General features: G+C 50.6%; 1 protein-coding gene across 1 annotated transcript in view; it reads right to left on the bottom strand.

Annotated features, from left to right (window-relative positions):
* Nucleotides 1-20,028, bottom strand: part of RBM19 (RNA binding motif protein 19) — a 51,875-nt gene extending 31,847 nt beyond the window's left edge. The window contains exons 1-21 of the mRNA XM_041420492.1: nucleotides 19,927-20,028; nucleotides 19,084-19,266; nucleotides 18,545-18,667; nucleotides 18,226-18,264; nucleotides 17,545-17,749; nucleotides 16,217-16,467; nucleotides 15,683-15,757; nucleotides 15,370-15,448; nucleotides 14,633-14,704; nucleotides 13,492-13,692; nucleotides 12,779-12,909; nucleotides 12,290-12,411; nucleotides 11,499-11,595; nucleotides 10,958-11,068; nucleotides 10,314-10,514; nucleotides 9,760-9,877; nucleotides 9,390-9,529; nucleotides 8,336-8,396; nucleotides 6,986-7,065; nucleotides 6,528-6,583; nucleotides 5,088-5,204 (exon numbers count right to left, since the gene is read on the bottom strand). Of these exons, the coding sequence (XP_041276426.1) occupies nucleotides 5,088-5,204; nucleotides 6,528-6,583; nucleotides 6,986-7,065; nucleotides 8,336-8,396; nucleotides 9,390-9,529; nucleotides 9,760-9,877; nucleotides 10,314-10,514; nucleotides 10,958-11,068; nucleotides 11,499-11,595; nucleotides 12,290-12,411; nucleotides 12,779-12,909; nucleotides 13,492-13,692; nucleotides 14,633-14,704; nucleotides 15,370-15,448; nucleotides 15,683-15,757; nucleotides 16,217-16,467; nucleotides 17,545-17,749; nucleotides 18,226-18,264; nucleotides 18,545-18,667; nucleotides 19,084-19,266; nucleotides 19,927-19,962 (2,498 nt within the window). The 5' untranslated portion in view covers nucleotides 19,963-20,028. The remainder of the gene's footprint in view (nucleotides 1-5,087; nucleotides 5,205-6,527; nucleotides 6,584-6,985; nucleotides 7,066-8,335; nucleotides 8,397-9,389; nucleotides 9,530-9,759; nucleotides 9,878-10,313; nucleotides 10,515-10,957; nucleotides 11,069-11,498; nucleotides 11,596-12,289; nucleotides 12,412-12,778; nucleotides 12,910-13,491; nucleotides 13,693-14,632; nucleotides 14,705-15,369; nucleotides 15,449-15,682; nucleotides 15,758-16,216; nucleotides 16,468-17,544; nucleotides 17,750-18,225; nucleotides 18,265-18,544; nucleotides 18,668-19,083; nucleotides 19,267-19,926) is intronic.
* Between the last annotated feature and the right edge of the window lie 448 nt (nucleotides 20,029-20,476).

Here is a 20,476-nt window from a genome sequence, read left to right as displayed (position 1 = left end):
AGCCCAGCACAGCCCTTGCATTGCAATGAGGAGCTGCAGTGTGAACACAGGCACCACATCCTCTGTGCCAGCACCCTCAGGAGCAGCCCCGAGCCCAGAGCTCCCAGCATGGGCTGCCCCACGGGAAGGCAGCCCTAAAATGTTGTTATCCCAGAGGACAGGCCAAAACAAGGCTTGGGAATCCAGCCCTGTGCTGGAAACACCAGAGCACAGCCACACGTGTGCTGGGGTGCCAAGCCCTCGTGATGATGAGTCCTGGCACGTGCTGGCCTGGAGCAGGGGCCTGGGGAGGGCTTTGGAGAGCACATGGCCCCACGTGAGAACATGATGTGGTGGCCCACTCACCACATCAAACTCAGAGGCACCTTCCAGCTGCCACTGCACATCTGAGACACCCTCTGGTCCAGCTCCCAGCCTGTTTGGGGCAGGTTTCCAGCTGAGCCAGTGCCTCCAGGCAAGGTGCACATTCCAGAATCCTTCCAGCCCTCAGGGGAGGCAGTAAGGTGGGACCCAAGCCCTGGTCCTGGCTGCAGGTGCCCAGCTGCCTCTCCAGGGCTTTCTGCTTCTCCAAGACTCATTTCTGGGCACTCCCTTCTTGCAAGCAGAGCACCCTGGGACAAGCAGAGGTATTAGCACTGCAGGGGAGCTCAGGATTCACTCCCCTGCTCTGCCTGTTCCTTCTGCCAGCCTACCACATCAGCAGCTCTGTCCTGCCTCACGTGTCTCCTCCTGGCTTCTCCCAAACCACCTGCAGCCCCTGTGCTACCCCAGCAGTCCCTCACAGCCCAGGGAGATGTTCCCAGTGACTTCTGCAGCTGTCCCCAAGCCCTTGGGTCACTGCCTGCAGGGGGACAGCACGGGGACAAAATTCAAGCAGCTAAGAAGCAGCAGCTATCAGTTATGAGCCATTTCTAGCACAACATTTGAGGTTTTGAAAGTGAAACCCAGCAGTCCTGGCAGCACTGGACATTCTGTTTGCATGGAATGCTCTAATTAACTCTGCCCAGCACTTGCTTAACAAACTCACATGGTTTTCCTCAATTTTTTTCTCCTCCTGTGTCTTTCACCAGCACAGATTTTCCACATCTTCAACAGGGGAAGGAGAAATTGTCTCCAGTCATGCAGACTCCATTACTGGGAGAAAGGTGTGAACAGCAAGCATGTCTGGCAGACGGATTCATTATCCCACCGTGTCCTTTATAATGGGAAATGAAAAGCCCATTCTGGTAACTACACTTTATTATAATAGGTCAGAAGAAGTGAAAGGCATCATCTTATAAAATTAACTTCATAAAGACTGCCTTAAAAAAAAATAAAAAAATCTCTCTGCCAGTTTATCCACTGCATCTCCCTGCAGAGAATTTTTTTTCTTCTCCCAGAAGGGGCTGATTCCCAAGTCTTGTCCCACTTCACTTTTCCCCTCTATCAGAAGGAATAGTTCTTTTTCCTCCTCATCAGGCCCAGACATTTGCTTTGCCAGATGCAATAAATGCCAAGTCTTTGTCAAGACAAGGAAAATAGTCAGCAAAGGAGTTAAAATTAAGAGACACCCACCCCAAAGGTCTCTGCAAGAAGCAGTGTTACTTTCTCTGTAGGAAAGCCAGGCTGTGGAGATAAGTGCACCTGATAACCTGTTCTTTGCCCTGCAATACCTTTCAATTGCTTTTCTGCTCAATGCTTCTTTAAGTCAAGCTCAAGTCCAGCCTCCCAGCTGATGATAATTTTGTGATTTAACAGCTTTGTGCAACGTGTTTGACTGCAGTTCCTACAGATGCAAGGCAAGGGATGGCCAGAGGGGTGATAAACCACCTTCCACACTGAGCCCTGATCTCCCTCAGCTAACTGGCAGGGCAGGGCTGGAACTAACAACTGCTGCAAATTCCAGAGAAATCAAAGATAAAACCAAAATGGCAAGTTCTCAGATATATCCTGCAAAGAAAAGAAAAACAACTTCATCCCCCAAACACACAGCTCCAAGAACTGCATCCTTTGGTGGGATGAGCAGCAGCCCTGCCAAACTCCAAGCACACCCTGGCCTGAGTCCATCCCCAGCTTGCCTTGGATTGGGCAGGAATCCTTTAAGAAGTGTTTTTCTAAATTTTATCATTTGCCTTTTTGAGGAAAATGAAACCCCCATCTCCTCAAAACATTATAAACCACTTGCAAAGCAGCCTGATTTTCAATCTTCATGGAGTTGGTACAGCCAGAGGGAAGGAGGATGGAAGGGGATGCTCTGAAACAAAGAGTTAATTGGAACTCCCAATGAAGGCTGCATGGATCTCATGTGATAGATTCTTAAAGGAGCCCAATTTTCAGAAATTGCCAGGGCTCCAATCTGTGAAAATGTGGCCTTTCACAGATCTCCAATTCAGCTTGCCACGTTTAGAGTTCCTTTTGAAAAAAAAAGTCTTGCCATAAAAGCCCCACAATTTGGTAGGAAAAATTAGCAGCCTTCATGGGATAGCAATCCCTTTGTCTCTCCTCCCCTAACTGTGGCTCTTTGCAAAGAACTAAGCACCATTTACCTTTTGTTATTTTTCCAGGTAGTAAAGAGAAGAGTAGGATCTAATAAAGAACAAAAATGGGTGAAAAACACACACCCACAAAAGCTAAATCTTCACACCTCGCCCAAGAGCGGCCCCTGTAATTGAACAGCAGTTCTCCCTCTGAAGAAGATTACACCTATCTTAAAAAAAAAAAAAAAAAAAAGGATAAATAAATCTCTTGAGGGTGCAAGAGAGAGCAGAACCTCCAGGAGAACGTGGCAGGACATGCTCTGAACCAGTGTCACACCCCAGAAAGCCACGGGGGCTGGGGTAGGAGCAGGGCAGCACCTGAGCCTTGTGGAACTGCTACAGGAGGATTATTTTGCAGGCAGAGAACCCGAGTGTTGATCAGAGCATTCCTGACTCCCCCCAAACACCTTAATTAAGCAGCACCTTTCTCCAATGCAGGAAACAGAAGTGCTGTCCCCAAATTCCAGAATGAAGAAGTTCCTCCAGGCTGCTCTAGGAACACAGGCAATGGTGCAGGGCAAGGCTGGAAATGTCAGTGATGGATCCATAAAAAACAAGATCCAAAAGTGTAAAACCAGCCAGGGCAGGGATCCCTGAGCTGCCAGAGCTGGGCAGGCACAGCAGCTTGAAAAGTCTACTCTTCAGAACACCCAGCTCCCTTGAGTTGCTGTTCCAGGGCCATCAACAGCTCCTGTGGGGCCATTTGAGAAGGGGCACTGAGTTCCCTGACAAAGCTCAAAACATGGAAATATTTGTTTTGGGGGAAAAATAAATATAGCTACACAAATATAATGTGTTATAGATATTTTTTGAACAATATTGGCATAATCTATGTATTTTTCTGGGGTAATACATACACATATATAGATTGTGTGGATGTATATAATGTGTGTGTACACAAAATAAATACACACACATATAAATTAATATTTATTCCTAATTTAATATTTATTTATTTAAAAATTAATATTTAATTATTTAGAAATTAGTACTTCTTGATTTTTCTCCTGCTGCAGGGCTGGAAGGTGGCTCTGGAGCAGGGGGAACAATAGGGAAGATGCTCATCCTGTAAAACCTGGGACCTGGGGCTGTCACCCTGCGTGGTGATGCCTGGCTGAGTGGCCTGGTGGTCCCCAGGCTGGCTGTCCCTTGCTGTCCCCAGGCTGGCTTTCCTGGGCAGGCTAAGAGTGCCCCCTGCAGCCCTGCCAGCCCTTCCACTGCCAAAGGACTGTTTGCCATTCCCAATAAATCCCTAACAAAAGCCAAACTAAGGCAGGTTTCGACATGCAGAGCAAGCCCAAAGCTGCAGAGCAAAGGCAGCTGATTGAAGGGCACAAACAAAGCAATCCAGGAGGGTGAGGTGCTGGGCACTGCTCTGTTGTGCCTCGTTTGGGCTGCTCCAGAGGACAGGAGGGATGGCAGGAGTGAAAGGAATGTGTCCCCCAAGCTGCAGGTTTTTGTTTTGAGGATAAAGCCCAGCTCTGAACAGCCCAGGTGAATGAAAGGGATGCTCTGAGAGCGCTGTCACCAGCTGCAAGCTGCACTATCAATCAGATGCTCCCCTGCCCCTCCTCTCCACAGCTCTGAGGTGCTAGACAAGACAGGAGGGAAAAATCCCACACCAAAAACCCCCCACAGGCTCTGTGCTTGTGATGTACAAACCCTCCCAGCGCCTTGAACTTGACCTTAGTCCCAGCTTTGCTGGCTCGAGCTTTATGAGGGTCACGTCTGTAGCTCGGAGTGTTGGGATTTAAATTAGCAGAGCTCCACGTGCTGAGGCATCTCAGCATGGCCACTGGCAGCCCAGGGGCTCTGCCTGAATCCCTCAGGGCAAACTGAAGCAAGAAAAACCTTTTGCTCTTCTAGAGGCATCTTGATGTTATGACCATCATCACATCCCTGTCCAAAAGCCAAGGCATGCTTTGCCTTTAGAGAAATCCCTGGAATTCATCCCACATGAGTGCTGGAACACAGAGCTTTCCTCACAGCCTGCAAGGGAACAGCCTCCCAGCCACACAGGAGCCACATCTTCACACAAATAAAGGAGGTGCAATTCCATCAACACAGGGAAACACAAACAAATCACTGCCAGGGGTGTTGCACGGCATGGTCTGAGCAGGTTTTAAAGGGTTAAGCAATATATCAGACCTCCCCTTTGGAAAGACATGCCCCAGAAATGTGACAAAATCACCCATCTTCTGCTAGGACAGGCCCACAGAGGCCACCTCCCAACACAGCACCCTGTGGCAGAAAAATCAACAATTCCTGCAAACCAAGAGCAGAGCAGGGACCACGGCCTGGGGCAGTGAGCAAAACATTCTTGTCCTGGGAACAGCAAAGATGGTTCTCCTTTTACAAAGTTCCACTTATTTTTCAGGATGGAACAAGGCTTAAATCACAGCACAAAAGGCTGAGGACACACAGAATAAAGAGGCGATCCCAAAATCCCTGTGTTCTTCCACAAAGACAAGAAAAAACTAACAATATTTACAATGTGAGAAAGACTCCGTGTGAAAATCACAGCAGCTCCATCCCAGAGTGACCCACAGAGTTAACAAAGCACTTTCCTACCTGAAGAGCTCCCTGATTTCCCTGACAGTGGCCTGGAAGGGGATGTTTCTGACCAGGATTTTGGAAGTTTTCTGCTTTTTGGCAGTCTGTTTCTTCCGGGCTGATTTCACAGCAGGCCTGCAAGGCAACAGGAAGGGCAGGTAAAGAGCAGGGAGCAGCAAAGCCCCTTTGAACTGCTGCTCCCTCGGGATTTGGAATGTGGAAAATTGAGGCACCAGCACACATTGGCATCCTGGGTTGTGCCAGTGGCAGTGCCACACAGGACACCAAGAAGGGTCAAATTCCAAACACCTTAAAATCCTACATCTGAAAGTTAAAGAGCCCATCTTGCTCCAGTTGAGGTCCTCATCTCACATTTGCCACATTTGTCACCAAATCTTGCCCTTTAATTGTCAGGAGAATGCATTAATGAATATATTTTTTAAAAATAGCTTAATGTAAGCTAATTTTGATTCTTTTTATTCCTGGCTTATAAAACAGTACATGAAATTTTGCAACAGAGTATTAATTTTTTTTTTTTTTTTTTTTTTTTACCTCTGGAATTGTATTGCATTTGGACAAGGTCAGAATTTACCTAACATAAAAGACAGCAGCTTATTCCATAAAGCAAAACACTTCGCATTGTGGCCTGGATACCTCCTGAAGGGATTTTCAAAATCAAACCGGATAAAAATGGTTTATGAAAGAATTGAAATACAAAGTGCAGACACAGGGAGCTGTCAGAATGCTTGTGGTCCCCAGGAACCAGATTTTCAAACACATTTTGACATTTAACAGGTATCACTTCCAGTAGGGTTTCCAGAGTGTCTGAAGGACAGTGTTTAGGTACCAACATTTGAGTAACTGGATTAATTTGCAACTTTACAGTTAGAATATTCTGTGCTGAATAAGAACAAGGAAGGAATCCCTAAAACTGAGGCTAATTCCAAGTAAATTCACCCACAAGTAACCATCTCCACTGTGCCTGATTGCTCACACCAAAGGAGCTAAATCCAAACTTTTATTTCAAGCAAGAAACCTGGTTTTGTCTTGATTTGATCAGAATATTATTTTTAAGCTCCTCTTCTCTCAGATCAACAGGTAAAGGACTTCAATATTCAAAAAAAGATTTCTCTCCAAGAACTTTTTAAACCCCTGGGAACTCACAGTGCTGCCTGAACTGCCACCAAAGCAGAGGATTTTTCCTTGAGCAGAGAAGAAAACTCTGCCTGGTTCTCACTTTGGGCTCATTTTTGGCACCCCACTTCAGCTCATTCCTCTTTTTTATTTTTTTTTCTTTCAAGCAAAACTGAGTCAGCAAAGCGGAGCAAAGGCTGATGTGTTCAACAGCTGGAGCACTCCTGGCCACATCCCTCAGGATGCAGATGTTGGGGAAGAAGGGAGGAAGCTCCCAAGGATTTCTGCAGCTGAAATGTTACTGAGGGGAGAGGTGAGCCTTACCTGACAGCTCTCTCTGACAGCTTCACTTCCAGCTTATGGCCATCCACAGTGCAGCCCTGGGAGTGCAAACAAGAAACAGCAAGAAAAAAGGGATATAATTAATAGAAATATATAGAAGAATTAGAAGTCAAAGCAGCACTAAATTAACGTTAATCAGTATTTGTTCTGTGAGGGGATATCTGGGTCTGCCCCCTGCAAAGGGCACCTGACAGGAAAACTCATGAAAATTCAATCCTTGCACATTTTCTGGGATTTCCACTTTGGATCAGCACCAAGAAACACGCTTTCCCACCAGTCTGTCTTTTTACAAACCCTCTTCCCTCCAAAGCCTGGCCCATTTTAGAGCTTCTCCACCTGTCCAGTGCAACCCACAGCCCTGACATCCCCAGCTAGGTCTGGAAGTGCCAGGTTGAAGCAAGGCTCAGGACAGAGCTGCAGGGTGGCAGCCTCAGGCTCACCTGGAGCTGGCGCAGGGCCTTCTGGGCACTCTCTGGCTTCTTGTACTCCACAAACCCAAAGCCCATGGAAAGCAAAGTGCCTGCCAGGAGAGAAAGGGGACTTGGTAAGAAAGCAGTGACAATGTAAAATATAAAAACAAACTAGGAGCAAGCACTGATTGCCACAACTGGGGGGACAAAAGCTTAATATCCCATGAAAAGGGTCAGCCTGTCCATGGCTGACCTCATGAGCAGCCCTGGCTGAGATTTTTGAGCAAGGCTCTGCTCTGGACCAGCTGGTTTTGGTGCTGATGTGAAGAGGGGTAACAGATGTTGCACACAAAACCAGCGTTTTGCTTTGTATAATCTCATTGCAACTTCCTTAAACCAAACACTGCAAAGCAACTGCTGGTCCCAATCAGGGGGAGAGATCCTGTTGTGGAGACAGACATTCCCCAAGCTGGAGTGGGCAGCTGCCACTTCCAAAGGAGAGCCATCCTTCCCCTCCCTGCACAGCAAAGGTCTGCAGTCCCACCACACCCCTGAGGAACATGCTGCCTGACACAGCAGCCATCATTAAGGGACAATTAATAATGAGGGGAGAAAACAACTCTGTTTTCAATTTCAGAGCCTCAGCAGCGGCAGAGTGTACAGATGACCCCCAGTGCCAGAAGGGATCAGGTGCTACAAGATCAGCCCACACTTGGTGCTGCCTGCTCAGACCCACGAGCAGAAGTGAAGAATTCACTTTATTTTTTTATCTCCCAGCAGATCTGAGTTTTTAAATATCACATGACAAGGAAGCTCTGTCAAGGGGAAATGCCACAAAGCTGTGCAGCTCCCAGAGAGAAGCCCCAGCCCCTCCAGCCAGGGCTTGCCTTAATCCAACTCCTTGGGAAGGGAGAGCAGCCAACAACAGGCACAGCCACTCATCCCTGCAGCCTGGGGGGCTCAGGGCTGGCAGGGAGAAGGCAAACCCAGCCCACTCAGCACAGCTCTCAGCCAGGCATCCTTGAGGATCTGGCCATTTGCAGGATAATGCAGGGTTTAATCATCACGGGGCACTGGCTCCTGTCAGCCTGCATCCCACTCTCCTCTGTGATCCTGAAGGAGTTTGGCTTCTCCCATCTCAAGATCTCAAGAGAAGGCCACATCTCCACAAATCCCACAATGGAGTTTAACCTTCTAGACTGAACCCTGGGGGAAGGTTTGGCTGCTGCTTGCAGCCATTTCCACGGGAACACTTCTGGAAGCACTGAGGATTTTGCCAGCAGGAACACAAATGCTCAGCCAGATGAGTGCTGAAGCAATGCCACACCTGAGCCCTCAGCTCAGCTGAGGGAAGGAATTGAACAGCAACATCTAGAGTACCTGCTTTGTCTTTCTTCTTGGATATTGTGCAGCTCTTCAGGGCTCCCACTTTGGAAAACGTCTGCAAGGAATTTGGACACGTGACTCAGTTCCCTTTGTCACAGGCTTGCAACTCAACTGCCAACGTGGCCCTCTTCCACACAGGCCCACCTCCCCCAGCACACACCTGCCAGCAGTGCAGCTGAGCCTTCCCCCATCAAACTTTTTCTGTACAAACAGACACACACACACAGAGTTTGAAAGGGATCAAGACAGGCGCTGCCAGGAACCCTCCAGTGCCCCTCAAAGTGCAGATCTGAGGTGGCTCTGGAGGAACACTCTGGATTACAAGATGCCCTCAGCCAGGCAGAGGCCTTAAGGGTGGGTGGTGCCCGAGATGTCCCTGGAAAACAGCTCTTCCCAAAAATGGGGGGCTAGAGGGTAGCAAACTATTTATTTGACTCCCTTGTAAAGCCAGAAAAAGAAAAGGGGACAAGTCCCAGCCCTCCTCTGGGTATTTTTTTGTCCACAGCTGGAGCAGAGTCTCCACACAGTCTCACAGGTCCAGGGTGCTTGGGCACGGAATGTGGCATTTTACACAGCTACAAGAAGTGCCAGAGATGGAAATCCCAGCTGCTTTTCCTTATTTTGGTATCAGCGCCCCACATAACTTCAGGAATGCCATGCTCTCTCCCAAGTGCTTACTGAGGTGAAGCAGCACAAGGCAGCACACTGTCAGCAGAAGCTGAGAGGAAAAGCACATTCAGAAATCATCATTTATTTATTCATTCCCTGCCTCTCACACACCAAGCAGGGGCAGAGCTGCAGCAGTGCCTGTCCCAAGGAGGAGCATTACAGAAAACATGGCAAATCAGGAATGTTAGAAGATTTCCTACTGCCTCCACCTGTCTCTAGGTGGAATTAAATCCCACCAAAACAGCTCCAGATGCATTTGTCTTAACTGACACCTGGAGTGATGTTCCCAGTCCCAGTAGAACCCAGTGCTCTCTCATCTCCCACCAGATCACACTGGCTGCAGCTGAAATCCTTTAAACACTGTGTCCTTATTGCTCACCTCCTTCAGTGAGTCTTCTGTGGTGGCAAAGTTCAGGTTTTTGATGAACAAGGTACAACCAGGAATATTTTCTTCTTCTTCCTCCTCCTCCTCCTCTTCCTCCTGTGCTGCTGCTTCCTCTGAGTCTTTTATAGCTTCACCTGAACCAAGAAGAATAAACCCACTCAAACTGTGGGGGAGCCCCCCAAATTTTGGGGGAGTTGCCCACTCAAACTGTGGGGGAGCCCTTGGGATGGGGAGAAAGGTGGTGTCTTTAGGGAGGGAAGATCAGCCCTCACAGTGGGAGGTCACCCAGACAAAACACATCCTGGGGCTTGACACAACAGCAGAGACACACAGACACCCCCAGCAAGTCAGCCAGAGTTCTTACCTGCTCCCAGCCCTGCTCCATCCTCCTTTCCTGGAGCCCCAGCTTTTTTTTTCTGAGGGGCTGGGCTGAGGAAAACTCCCATTGGAGCCCACTCCAGATACAAGGGCACGGAATGAAACTGTGAAGGGAAGACAGGAGAGAAATGAGGAGTGAAGGGCAAGACCTGAAGGGATAACTCTGCTCTCAGCTTCATTTTCACCTTGCTCTGTAATGGAAAACAGCAGTGGAAAAGCTGAGTAACCTTTGCAAGAGGCTAAACTCTGTCACAAGAGGATCCAGCCTTACAGGACCAGAGCCTGCCATGGGTCATTCCTGGATTGTGAAATGGAAAAGAAACCCTCCAGCTGTGTCACAGCCCCCTTCTCCAGCATCCTCTGCAGGCTGAGCCCTGCTCTGCTGTACCAGGCACCTCCCTAAATCCAAAGGACACAGCTTGGAGCATCAGTGCCTCTGGGATAACAGCCTTCCCACACCCCCTGTGCCCCTCACGCTCAGAGAGCCCTCCTGCAGCTTCCCAACTCACCAAGACCCCCCTCCCCAGGCAGTGCCCCTACCTTGGAGTAGGCCAGCCTGGTGAAGGCTAGCTTGGCCTCTGTGGGCTCCAGGAACTCCACGATGGCTGTGATGCCTCCCTCTGGCAGCAGCACCCGGCCCAGCCCCCCGTGCTGGCCAAAGAGCTCCTCCAGCTCCAGGGCGCTCGTGCCGGCCGGCAGGTTCTTCACCAGGATCACGGTCTTGCTCCTCTCACCAGCAGCCTGACACAGCCAGCAGGGAAAGAAAGAGAGAATATGGGATGGAAGAGAGCAAATCCAGGAATTTTCTAACTGGAGACTTTGGATCTCCAAGGCTGTGCTCTCCCTCTCTCGGTGTCACTCCTGTCCCAGATCCAAAAGGACTGACAGGCATTTAGGAAACACTCCCCGGCAAATCCACATCTCATGGATGGAGGTGTCAGCTGCAGGTCCACAGGGCTCCTTCCCTGCCTACAGCAAGCTGCCCACCATCCTAATGCCATCGTATCATGGATTTCACCCATCCCAAGAGCTGCTGATTTTGAAATAGATACATTTCCCAACTCATCAGGGAGGGTTCAATCCTGCAAGATGTTGAGGATTTAATTACCAATTTCCAAGAGAACTGGGCACACCAGGACTAGAAGAGGTGGATCCCCACTGGTGCCTCCAGCTGAGCCTCTCACCTGGCTGAAGGAATCCAGGCTGACTCCGTTTTCCACGAGGAACCGGCGGATTTCCTGGACCAGCTCCGTTTCTCCCAGAGCCACTCTCACTGCCACGCTGTCTTTGCTCTCCTGCAGGCAAGAGTTCAGTCACCTGCTGCTCTCAGAAGCACATACAAAGGGAATGTGGCAGGAAGCTAGAGGGTAAAATGCTCCAGCTCCTCTGGAGCTGTTGGAAATTGTGCTGTTGGAATTCAAACACATCCTGAAGTAAAATGAAATTTCCAGGAAGGATCTGAGCTTTAGGGTGTAAATTCCCACCAACTTCTAGTTATGCAGAAATGAAAAATTCAGCCACAGGAAAGCAGAGTGGGAAGGAAGGCTGGGGACCAAGGGATCAATAGGCTCAGACCCTACAGAGCTGCTACAGCACCACAGGCCTCAGCCTGCGTGGTGCCCATGGGTGCATGAAAGCTTTTCCTGTGCAAGACCACGAAGGCCCTGGCCACAGAGGCAGGAAAGTGATGTCCCACCCCAGCTGATCCATCACAACCCAACTCACAGCATCCAGCACTTGGCTTTTGGCAGCATTGTACTTGTGGGCCATGGCATCAGCCACAGCGTTTGTCCCCACGAACAGCGCGTTCCAGTTGTGGGAGCTGGCAAGAGAAAACACAGCCAGGGTCAGTCATGGGCTCCCCCAGCTAATAATCCTGGGAAAAAGCAGCTCTGAGCACCACCACGAGCAGGCAGGGTGAAGGGACAGGGAAAGAAGGGTGGAAGATGTCTAGAGAAGGGACAGGATGAGGGAGATGTGACTGGAGAGCAAACGGGAAGCAGTGCAGGCAGCTGAGCTCTGCTTCCCAGACCTCACTGCTCACAGCTCTGCAGCTGAAGTCCAGGTACTGGCTCAGAGCAACACACCTTTCCAACTGGTTTCCTAAACCATGTAAATCCCATGCTTGCAATTCCCTTTGCAACCTTTTCCCTTCAAGACAGAAAGTACCAGCCACTCCTTTCATTTGTCACACAGCAAGAAAAATTCTCTACAGGCTTTAGAATTACAGAAGGCCAAGCAGAGGAGCAAGGCCCAGCTGATCTGAAAGCACCCCCCTGAAGAATTACAGAATCAGACTAACTCTTATTAGAGAAGTAACTCATACCAAAGCCATTCAAACCTCTCAGTTTCTGCTGCTCACTGAGCTACTGCAGCTACTTGGGCAGAGGAGCTGGGGAGGTAAGAGAGAAAGGAAACAGATCTGCACAGCAAATGCTTCATCAACTTTGGGAATCTCCACAGCCCCTGTGAAGATCCCACATGCATTCCTGGGAATTTGGCAGCTTGTGTTGTACCTGGCACTGTTGGCTTTGTCCTTGGCTTGTTTGCTCTTTTTGTAGGAGGAAGATTCTTCTGCATTTCCATCTTCCACTTTTTCCTTTTTGATCGTGGAGGGTAAAAGATGCATCATTCTGCCCTGCAAGACAGGAAGGAGAGGTCCAGCAGCTCTGGAATAATCCACAGATCTCCACATGGAAGGAATTTCCTGGCACCTTCCCCAGTCAGACAGCCTTGGTGGAAGGAGGGAATTTTCCCTCCCAAAGGAGCTCCAACTGCAAGTCAAAGTGGCCACACAGCATGAGACAGACTCAGAGCTCCTTCCCCACCTCTACCAGGATTTTGGTGTCTGAAAGCTGCTCAAACCAAGCTACTCTACCAAAAGAACCTGCAGGAAAAGCCTCAACCTCCTTTTAACAAAGCCCAGGAGCAACTCTCAGCCACATTCCCACCAAGCATTCCCACCAGCTGCAGTCCAAAGCAGAGGAGAAGCACCAGAGCTGTACCTGGAACACCTGCCCATCCAGCTCTGCCAGGGCCTTCACAGCATGCTCAGGGATCATGTAGGTGATGAAAGCAAATCCTTTGGGTTTCTTGGTGAGTTTGTCAATGGGGAAGTGGATCTCTGAGAGGGGTCCTGCAGGAGGAAAGGCTTGGTGGTCACAGATGTCCCTGCACAGCTCTGAACTGGCACCGCCCAGGCACAATCAGGGATGAGGGGAGCAGCTCTGGATGGGTGGTGAGCCACCAGCCTGGGCCAGGAGCTGCACAGGGACAAGGAGGGCGCAGCACAAGCAGCCCCAGTCCAGGTGTGGCAGCTCCTGGACTCATGGGCTCTGACAGGTGACACAAACCAGGCAAGCTCTGAGCAGCTGCCTTCACCTTCAGTCAGGGATAAACACCTCCACAACCTCACCCTCTCTGCCCCAGAATGCCCAGAGAACCATAAATGTGTTTAATTTGGTGGTAGAAGAGGGAAACCTCAAATTTACACCCCAAGTTTGGGATGTCAAGTGGATCTGAAGAGTTCACCTCTAACCTGCAGGAAGCCTCCTGCCAAGCAGGCTCACAATCACACCAGAAAATAAAGATGATGGGAGCTGGGCCACGTCCAAGAGATGTGAGACACAGAGCTTTGTCCATCCCCACCCAGCAGAAAAACCTCTGGACAAAGGAAAGACAGTGCCCTGCAAGTTCCAGTCCCATGGCAAACACTCACCATACTTGGAAAAGATCTTCTCCAAGTCCTCCTCAGTGCTGGTGAAAGGCAGATTCCTGACAAAGAGTCTCCCTGATTCAGACAAGTCCTCTTCCTCCTCATCATCCCTCAGTATCCTTTGCCAGGGCTGGTGCTCAGGTTTTGCTGGAACAGTTTCTTTTGGGGTGTTCTTGCACCGGGAAACCTCCACACAGCGTCCACCTGACCCCCAAAGAACACAGAGGGACCTTGGATGCTTCCCAAGGCCATGAGCAAACAACACCCATGTGCAAATGATGTCTGAGAGGCTGCCTAGAACAGAGGCTAGGCAGTGTTAAAGCAATAAAGCAGGTATTTATTAAAAGGCTTCAAAGGACACACCTTGGGCAGCACGAGAGCCCGGCCGAGGCTCCAGCCTCGGGTCACGAGGTTTCACTTTTACAGGTTTTGCTCCATTTACATATTGGGATTAATTGTCCAGTTACACCTTCAGGTTATGAAGTCCCATCCTCCCAGACTGCTCTCCTGAATTTGCTGCTGTTTATACTTTTTGGGCCTGAACTGGAAAAGGATTGTTTTGGCTAACTAGGCTGTGAGCAGAACGTGCTAACACTTGATATGAAGTTCAGAGTTATATGCTAATGCAGAATCTGGATAACGTGAAAATTAAAATTTAAGGCATCCCAGAGAGCCCAGGGTTAGACACAATTACAGCCCCACAGGCTCTGAGCAGGACTCAAAAATAAGGGGGAGAAGAGGGCTGTAAGAGTCAGTCTTCATGAAATCAGGGTATCAACCCCAGTCCCCTTTCCTTTCAGAGAGCCCCAGCCTGTCTGTGCCAGCCCACACAGCATTTGCAAACAGAATTTCAGAAGTTACTCCAAGGGTTAGGCCAAGCCCAGGGCTCCAACCCAGCCTTGCAGCACTGTCTGTACAAAGCTGGACTCCAGCAGTGTTATTTTTACCCAACAAGAACCACCTCAAGCACACGGCAAAACACGAGGGCCCCAAAACCCCACTCCTGTCACAGCACCTGGTTTATCCCAAGGAACAACTCCCCCATCTGCCTGGGAAAAACTCCAATCACAGGAGCTACTTGTGCAGGGAACACTTGAGCAGCTGAGCTCCCAGGCTGGAACAGAGAGGAACAAACAGCCCTTACCCAGGAATTCTTTTTTCCGCTTCAAGGCCCTTTGCATTTCTGCTTCACTCTTCAAGTCAACAAAGATGTAACCTTGGAGGAAGGGAAGGTTCAACTGAGCATCATGTGGGGAACACACACAGCCACTAATTGGGTAATTAAGGGTGAATTGGGCTTGCTTTAATATAGATTCCTATAGATAGAGCATTCAGCTCCCATGGAAAGTCTCAATCCAGCCTGGAGATGAGGATGCCAGACTGGAAGGCTGCCTTTTCAAAGCTTATTCTTTATATACAAATCACAAAAACTTTCTTTAGCAGCTGGAAGAGGCTTTCACAGGTGCCTCTGAGAGCAAATAAAAGGTGCATCTGTTGTTGAACTATTAAAGGAAAAGAGTACACAGCAAAGCTCCAAGGACCTGCTCACACAAATCAGCACAGTGCCCTGGGCTGCTGCAGCTATTCCAGAGGAACAGGCTTTTCCTTGGCTTGCTTTGGGGTGTTTAGAATAAAGTTCTGGATGCAGCTCAAGAAAAAAAAAGCTCCTGCTGCTACTCCTAAGGGAGCACAGCCAACATTACTCTGCCCACGGCATCCTGTGGGCAGCAAGTAGGGCAGGAGAGCTGCAAAGTCACAGAAAGGTCTCCAAGAATCAGGCCACGAGCCAGGGATGTGGAACTGCAGGCTAAAAGAGCAGAGGGGTGACCAAGAGGTCCCCTAACTCACAGATCCCACCCCCCTTCCACACACAGCTCTTACCTGAATTCTTCCCCTGGGCCTTTTTTCCCATCCGGATTGCCACTGGCTTCAGAGGGAAGAAAAATTCCCGAATTTTTTGCTGTGGGAAGAATTAGAATTGTTTGAATAATTCTCAGATACAGGAAGCAGCAAATTGCAGGCTTAGGTTTTTACATATAAAACACCCAGATCTCTGCACAAAGTTCAGAAGTTCCCCTGATCACCCACAAAGCCCTCAAAGGAGTGAGAGGTGAAAAGTTTCTGCAAACATTCTGCAGAGGTACACTGAGACAGCCCTGAGCCTCCCTCCCTCCCCAGCTGGAACCAAACTTGCCTCAGTGATGTTGGAGGGGGCCCCACGAAGTTTCACTGTGAATGGAGTGCTGGCTTCCCCTGAGCTGGCCTGGCTCTGCACAGAGGAGGGGGAAAAAAAGGGACAAAGAGCTGAATGAAAGCACAAAAATCACAGCACAACCAGCTGGGCTTGGCCAACAAACAGGAGGCTGAAGAGTGGGAGGGAATATCAGGAGATTCCCACAGCTGCAGCAGCCTGGGGCAGGAGGTGCCAGCTGAAGGTGCACTGCCATGAAAAACAGTTCTGCTGTTTCCAGGACAGCATTTCCTGGAAAAAAGCCTCTGAGAAGGGCACTAGCAGCACTTATCTGGAAGCCCCATCTTTGGGAATTTAGTCAGCCCTGAGGGGATTCAGTGAAATTTGTAAATGGGTCACACCAAGAAGGCCAAGAAAGCTGGAACCCAGTGGGGCCTGCAGCCTTCCCAGGCTGTCAGCTCATTCTGCAGGGACTGACAGACACCTGCTAGCCATAAAGCTGCTACCTCAAAGAAGACAAATCTAATCCAGCTCTACCTCTAGTGTGGATCCTTTTTTCTTCTTCCCCACTGGTGTTTTTTGCTCTGTTTGTTGGGCTTTTGGCTTCCCCCTTTTCTCTGGGTGGGTTTCTGCAATGCCTGAATCCTCCTCAGTCTCACTTTCCTCCTCAGTCTCTGTTTCTTCCTCTGAACTGGATGAGGAGGAAGAATCCTTCACCACTTTAGATTTCAGGTAATCCATATCTGAGAGGTCTTTGCTGGCAGCTGCCTTCTTCCCTTCTTTCTTTCCTAGCAGAGGAGAGAGCAGAGAAGTTTTTTCACACAGATGTTGTTGCTCTCCCCCCAGGCCAGAAAAAAACTGAGAACTGACACAATCATGGCCACCACCTCCTTATCCTCTACCTTTTCCATAGGTAAGGCTTGAGAACAGCAGAGCAATTTCATCTTGGCACTCCCAGACTGACAGCCTGGATTTCAAAGCAACAGTTTGTGTATAGAACACATTAGAAAGGGGTTTGAGGTACTCCAGGATAAAGCATTTTGTCACAATTTTAACTAGCAAGCCTCAGAGAAGGGTTTGAAGACTGACAGCCTGGATTTCAAAGCAACAGTTTGTGTATAAAACACCTTAGAAGGGGGTTTGAGGTACTCCAGGATGAAGCATTTTGTCACAATTTTAACTAAATACCCCAAGCAAGCCTCAGAGAAGGGTTTGGAGTGTTTAGTTTTGCAGGGAAAAGGACACAAGCACACCTGCATTTGAGTGACCCAAGGAGAGATGAGGAGCAGCAGGGAAAACACCACTGACTCCACCAGAACAGATAAGGAAATCCCATGGAGGGAGGGAGGGAGGAAAGCTCCAAGCCCACACCCACCCCTGCTGCAGGGACACTGGATCCTAAATTACACACACCAGGTTGTGAGGCTTCAGACAGAAGCCACTACTCCAGGTTTGCTCTCAGGAGCCAAGGCACTGAACCCTGTCCCTCCCCCCCAGCCCAATTTCCAGAAACATCCATCAAAGGCACACCAGACAAGTTCCCAGCCACCCACAGGTTCCTAAAGCAACAGAAACCACATCCAGCCCTGGAAATCCTGGAGATGAAAGGGGCTGCAAGCAGGAAAGCTGCAGATGTTTGCCCTGGTACTCCTCCCTAATGACACAGGGAAAGCACAAATGGTATCACTCAAGTATCAGACACTGCATTTGCCACAGTTCCCCAAACTTGGGGAAAGAACCAGGCATTCCCAGCACACAAAGGTGAGAGCCCACCCTCCTGGTGACACTGAGTCCAATGCTGTCACTGCCTGTGACAGGAGTCACCGTGACTGACACAAGCAAAGGGTGACAGCTCCCTCGGGTACCTTTAACCTCCTCCTCATCCTCAGAGGGTTCATCCCCAGCCTCACTCAGCTCCTCAGACTCATCTGAATCAAAGTTCAGGTAATCAGCTGCTGCTGCCTTTCCCTTCTTAGGCTCCTCTGCCAAAGTGTCATTGGCCCAGGTGGCCACCTGGGACCGCTTCTGGTGAACCACCAAAAACTCCTGGAATGTTTTATCCTCCTTCAGCTGTGGGAAAGAAAAAGACAAGCTGTGAAGAGACACTCACAGTGAATCTGAAATCCAAGACAGCACCTCATTTCCAGCAGTGTAAAACCAAAAATCCCTTAAGGGGAGCTCAATTTACACTGACAAGGTGATGAAAGTCTTCTCAAGGTGTCTCATTCCTACTCTTTATTATAATTGGTATTTTAAAAGTACTTTGAAGAGGAAAACAAAACAATAAAAAGATAAAAAACCAGCCAAGTTAAATGTGACACAACTCACTTCTGGTTAAACCCCAGAACTGCAGAAACAGAGCAGACCTGGCTGCAGTGTGTGCTCACAGGAGTAGCTGACCACTAAAACCCCACGCTGGGGTTGTTAAAATGATTTTTTACACTAAAACTGGGCTGTCCCAGCCTGAATGAACAGCATGGGAAGCAGGACAGAAAGGAACTATTCAGCAGCAAGAATGCAGGGACAGCAATCCAACTTCAGCTCACCTCCTTTAAGTTATCCACTGGATCCTTCTTCTTTTTATCCTTGGGGAGAAAAACCCAGAAAGGTTTATTGTAAACACAGGCAATTCCAGGTAACCCAACAGCACAGGGAACAGAGACCCTGAGGCAGATAACACCAGCACCAGGACCCCAGGACCTGGTGTCCCAGCTGCTCTGTCCCTTCCCCACAGCCCAGGCCACCCCTGGCAGAAAACACCAGCACCAGGACCCCAGGACCTGGTGTCCCAGCTTCCCCACAGCCCAGGCCACCCCTCTCTGGCACTGGCACACAGCAGGGCCCCAGGAACCAGGCAGGACTCACCTTCTTTGTGCCTGCACTGGCCAAGGGCTCCTTGGTCTGCTTTTCTGGGGCAGGGGCCTTCTGAGAGTGCTTGCTCCAGGCTTTGGGTTTTGTAGGGTCACCAAAAGACTTGCACAACTCCACCTGGAATGAGTCAGGTCTGTAATTAAACACAGGTTGTAACTGCTGGGTGACTTCACTCAGGAATTACTGAAACCCTGGTGGGACTGAGGGAGGGTGCAGGAACAGCTTCAAAACACAGAGCTACACATTCAATCACCCTGGGAGAGTCAGGAGTGGACAGGCACAGAATCCCAATGGCTTGGATGGCAAGGGGCCTTAAAGTGCCACCCCCTGCCGTGGGCAGGGACACCTTCCACCATCCCAGGTGGCTCCAAGCACCATCCAGCCTGGCCTTGGGCACTGCCAGGGATCCAGGGGCAGCCCCAGCTGCTCTGGGCACCCTGTGCCAGGGGTTCACCACCCTCCCAGGGAAGAATCCCTCCCTAAAATCTCATTCCTTAGGAATTTCAGGGAGGTATTTCTGGAGATGAGCTCACTGTGACTCTGGAAGTGTCTATGAAGCTTTTGTTGAAGTGGTTCAGGGCTGTTTGAGCCTCGTCCTCAGACTTGTATCCAATGAAGCCAAATTTCCGGAACTTTCCATCCTTGGTGTACTTGAGGCAGCAGTCAGTGAGGGTGCCAAAGGCAGCAAAGAGCTTCCTGAAGCGCTCCTCCTTCATCTGGGAAAGGAGGGAGGGCAGCAGGAAGGGAAGTCAGTCCCAGAGAGATTCTGAGGACAAGTCCAACCCAACATATTCAGTCTCAAAATGCTTCTGGAAGGCTGCAGGAAGCACACCGTGAGCCAAATCCCCGCTTCAGCCATCACACCCCTTCATGTTCCCCCCGAATCCCACGTGGGGAGGGGGAACGGGGCAGGATCCTGCCGGGCACAGCAGCACCGAGGGCACCTGCACCCAGCCCCGACAGCGAGGGGGCACAGCGACCACAACGAGACCCTCCGCCCACCCTGAGGGGCTGCCAGCTGCCAGCCCATGCCCCTCACGCTGCTCCCTGCACCTTCCTGACTGCTCCAGGAGCTCTCCCACCATCCTGCCCCCGAAGCGTCCCCATGTTCCCCATCCCAGCACTGACCGCGACTCCTTAACCCCTCGCAGCCCCTTCCCCCGGGACATCTCGCCGCTCCCCCTCCAAAACCTCATCCTCCCACCACTCCGAGCCTTCTCTCCCGGGGTTGGTCTCTCTGCTCTCCCCCATCCCCACCACACGCTCCCCTCCCGGTGCCTCTCCCTGCCCGGCATCCCGCTTCCCCCCGCAGCGCCCTCAGACCCTTCCTAGGCCCCGCACGCCCCCTGCACCCTCGGCACCGCACAGAGCCTCACCCCATTGGGGAGATTCTTCACGATAAGCCGCGACATGGCAGCGACAGACGCCAAACCAGGAGAGCTCAGGGCCGCGCACGCCGCCCCATGGACGCCGCCATAGTCTCCGGATCACGTGGTCTGCGGGCGGTACTGCGCATGCGCGCGCCGGGACCCGGATGTTGGTCCTTAGCAACGGCCCCTTAGCAACGGGGCCTGCAGGGCTGGGGGCCGCGGGAGCCTCTACGGCGCACCGGGGACAGGGACCGGCGGGGAGGGGAGCAGGGGCAGGATGAGCAGGGGGTGATCACCCCCGGGTTTCCCCGCAGAGCGGGCTGCAGTCTCCCGGTCCGTCCGCGCTGCTCGGCGGGGCCGCAGGAGGGAGCTCCGCGCCCGCCGCTCCCGGCTCCGGGCGGCCGCTGAGCCAAAGGCCCTCCAGGGATGTTGAGTTTGTGCGGGGGGGTGGCGCAGAGAGTCTCGATGTCACCCCTAAAAGTCATGCGGAAGGAGGACAGAGGGTCTAGTCCAGGGAAACTCTGGATCCCTGGATGTTTTTAAGGCGCCAGGTTGG

Source organism: Onychostruthus taczanowskii, unplaced genomic scaffold, assembly GCF_017590055.1.
Source record: "Onychostruthus taczanowskii isolate IOZ18803 unplaced genomic scaffold, ASM1759005v1 scaffold64, whole genome shotgun sequence".
Lineage (NCBI taxonomy): Eukaryota > Metazoa > Chordata > Aves > Passeriformes > Passeridae > Onychostruthus > Onychostruthus taczanowskii.
This window is presented reverse-complemented; position numbering and strand designations above follow the sequence as displayed.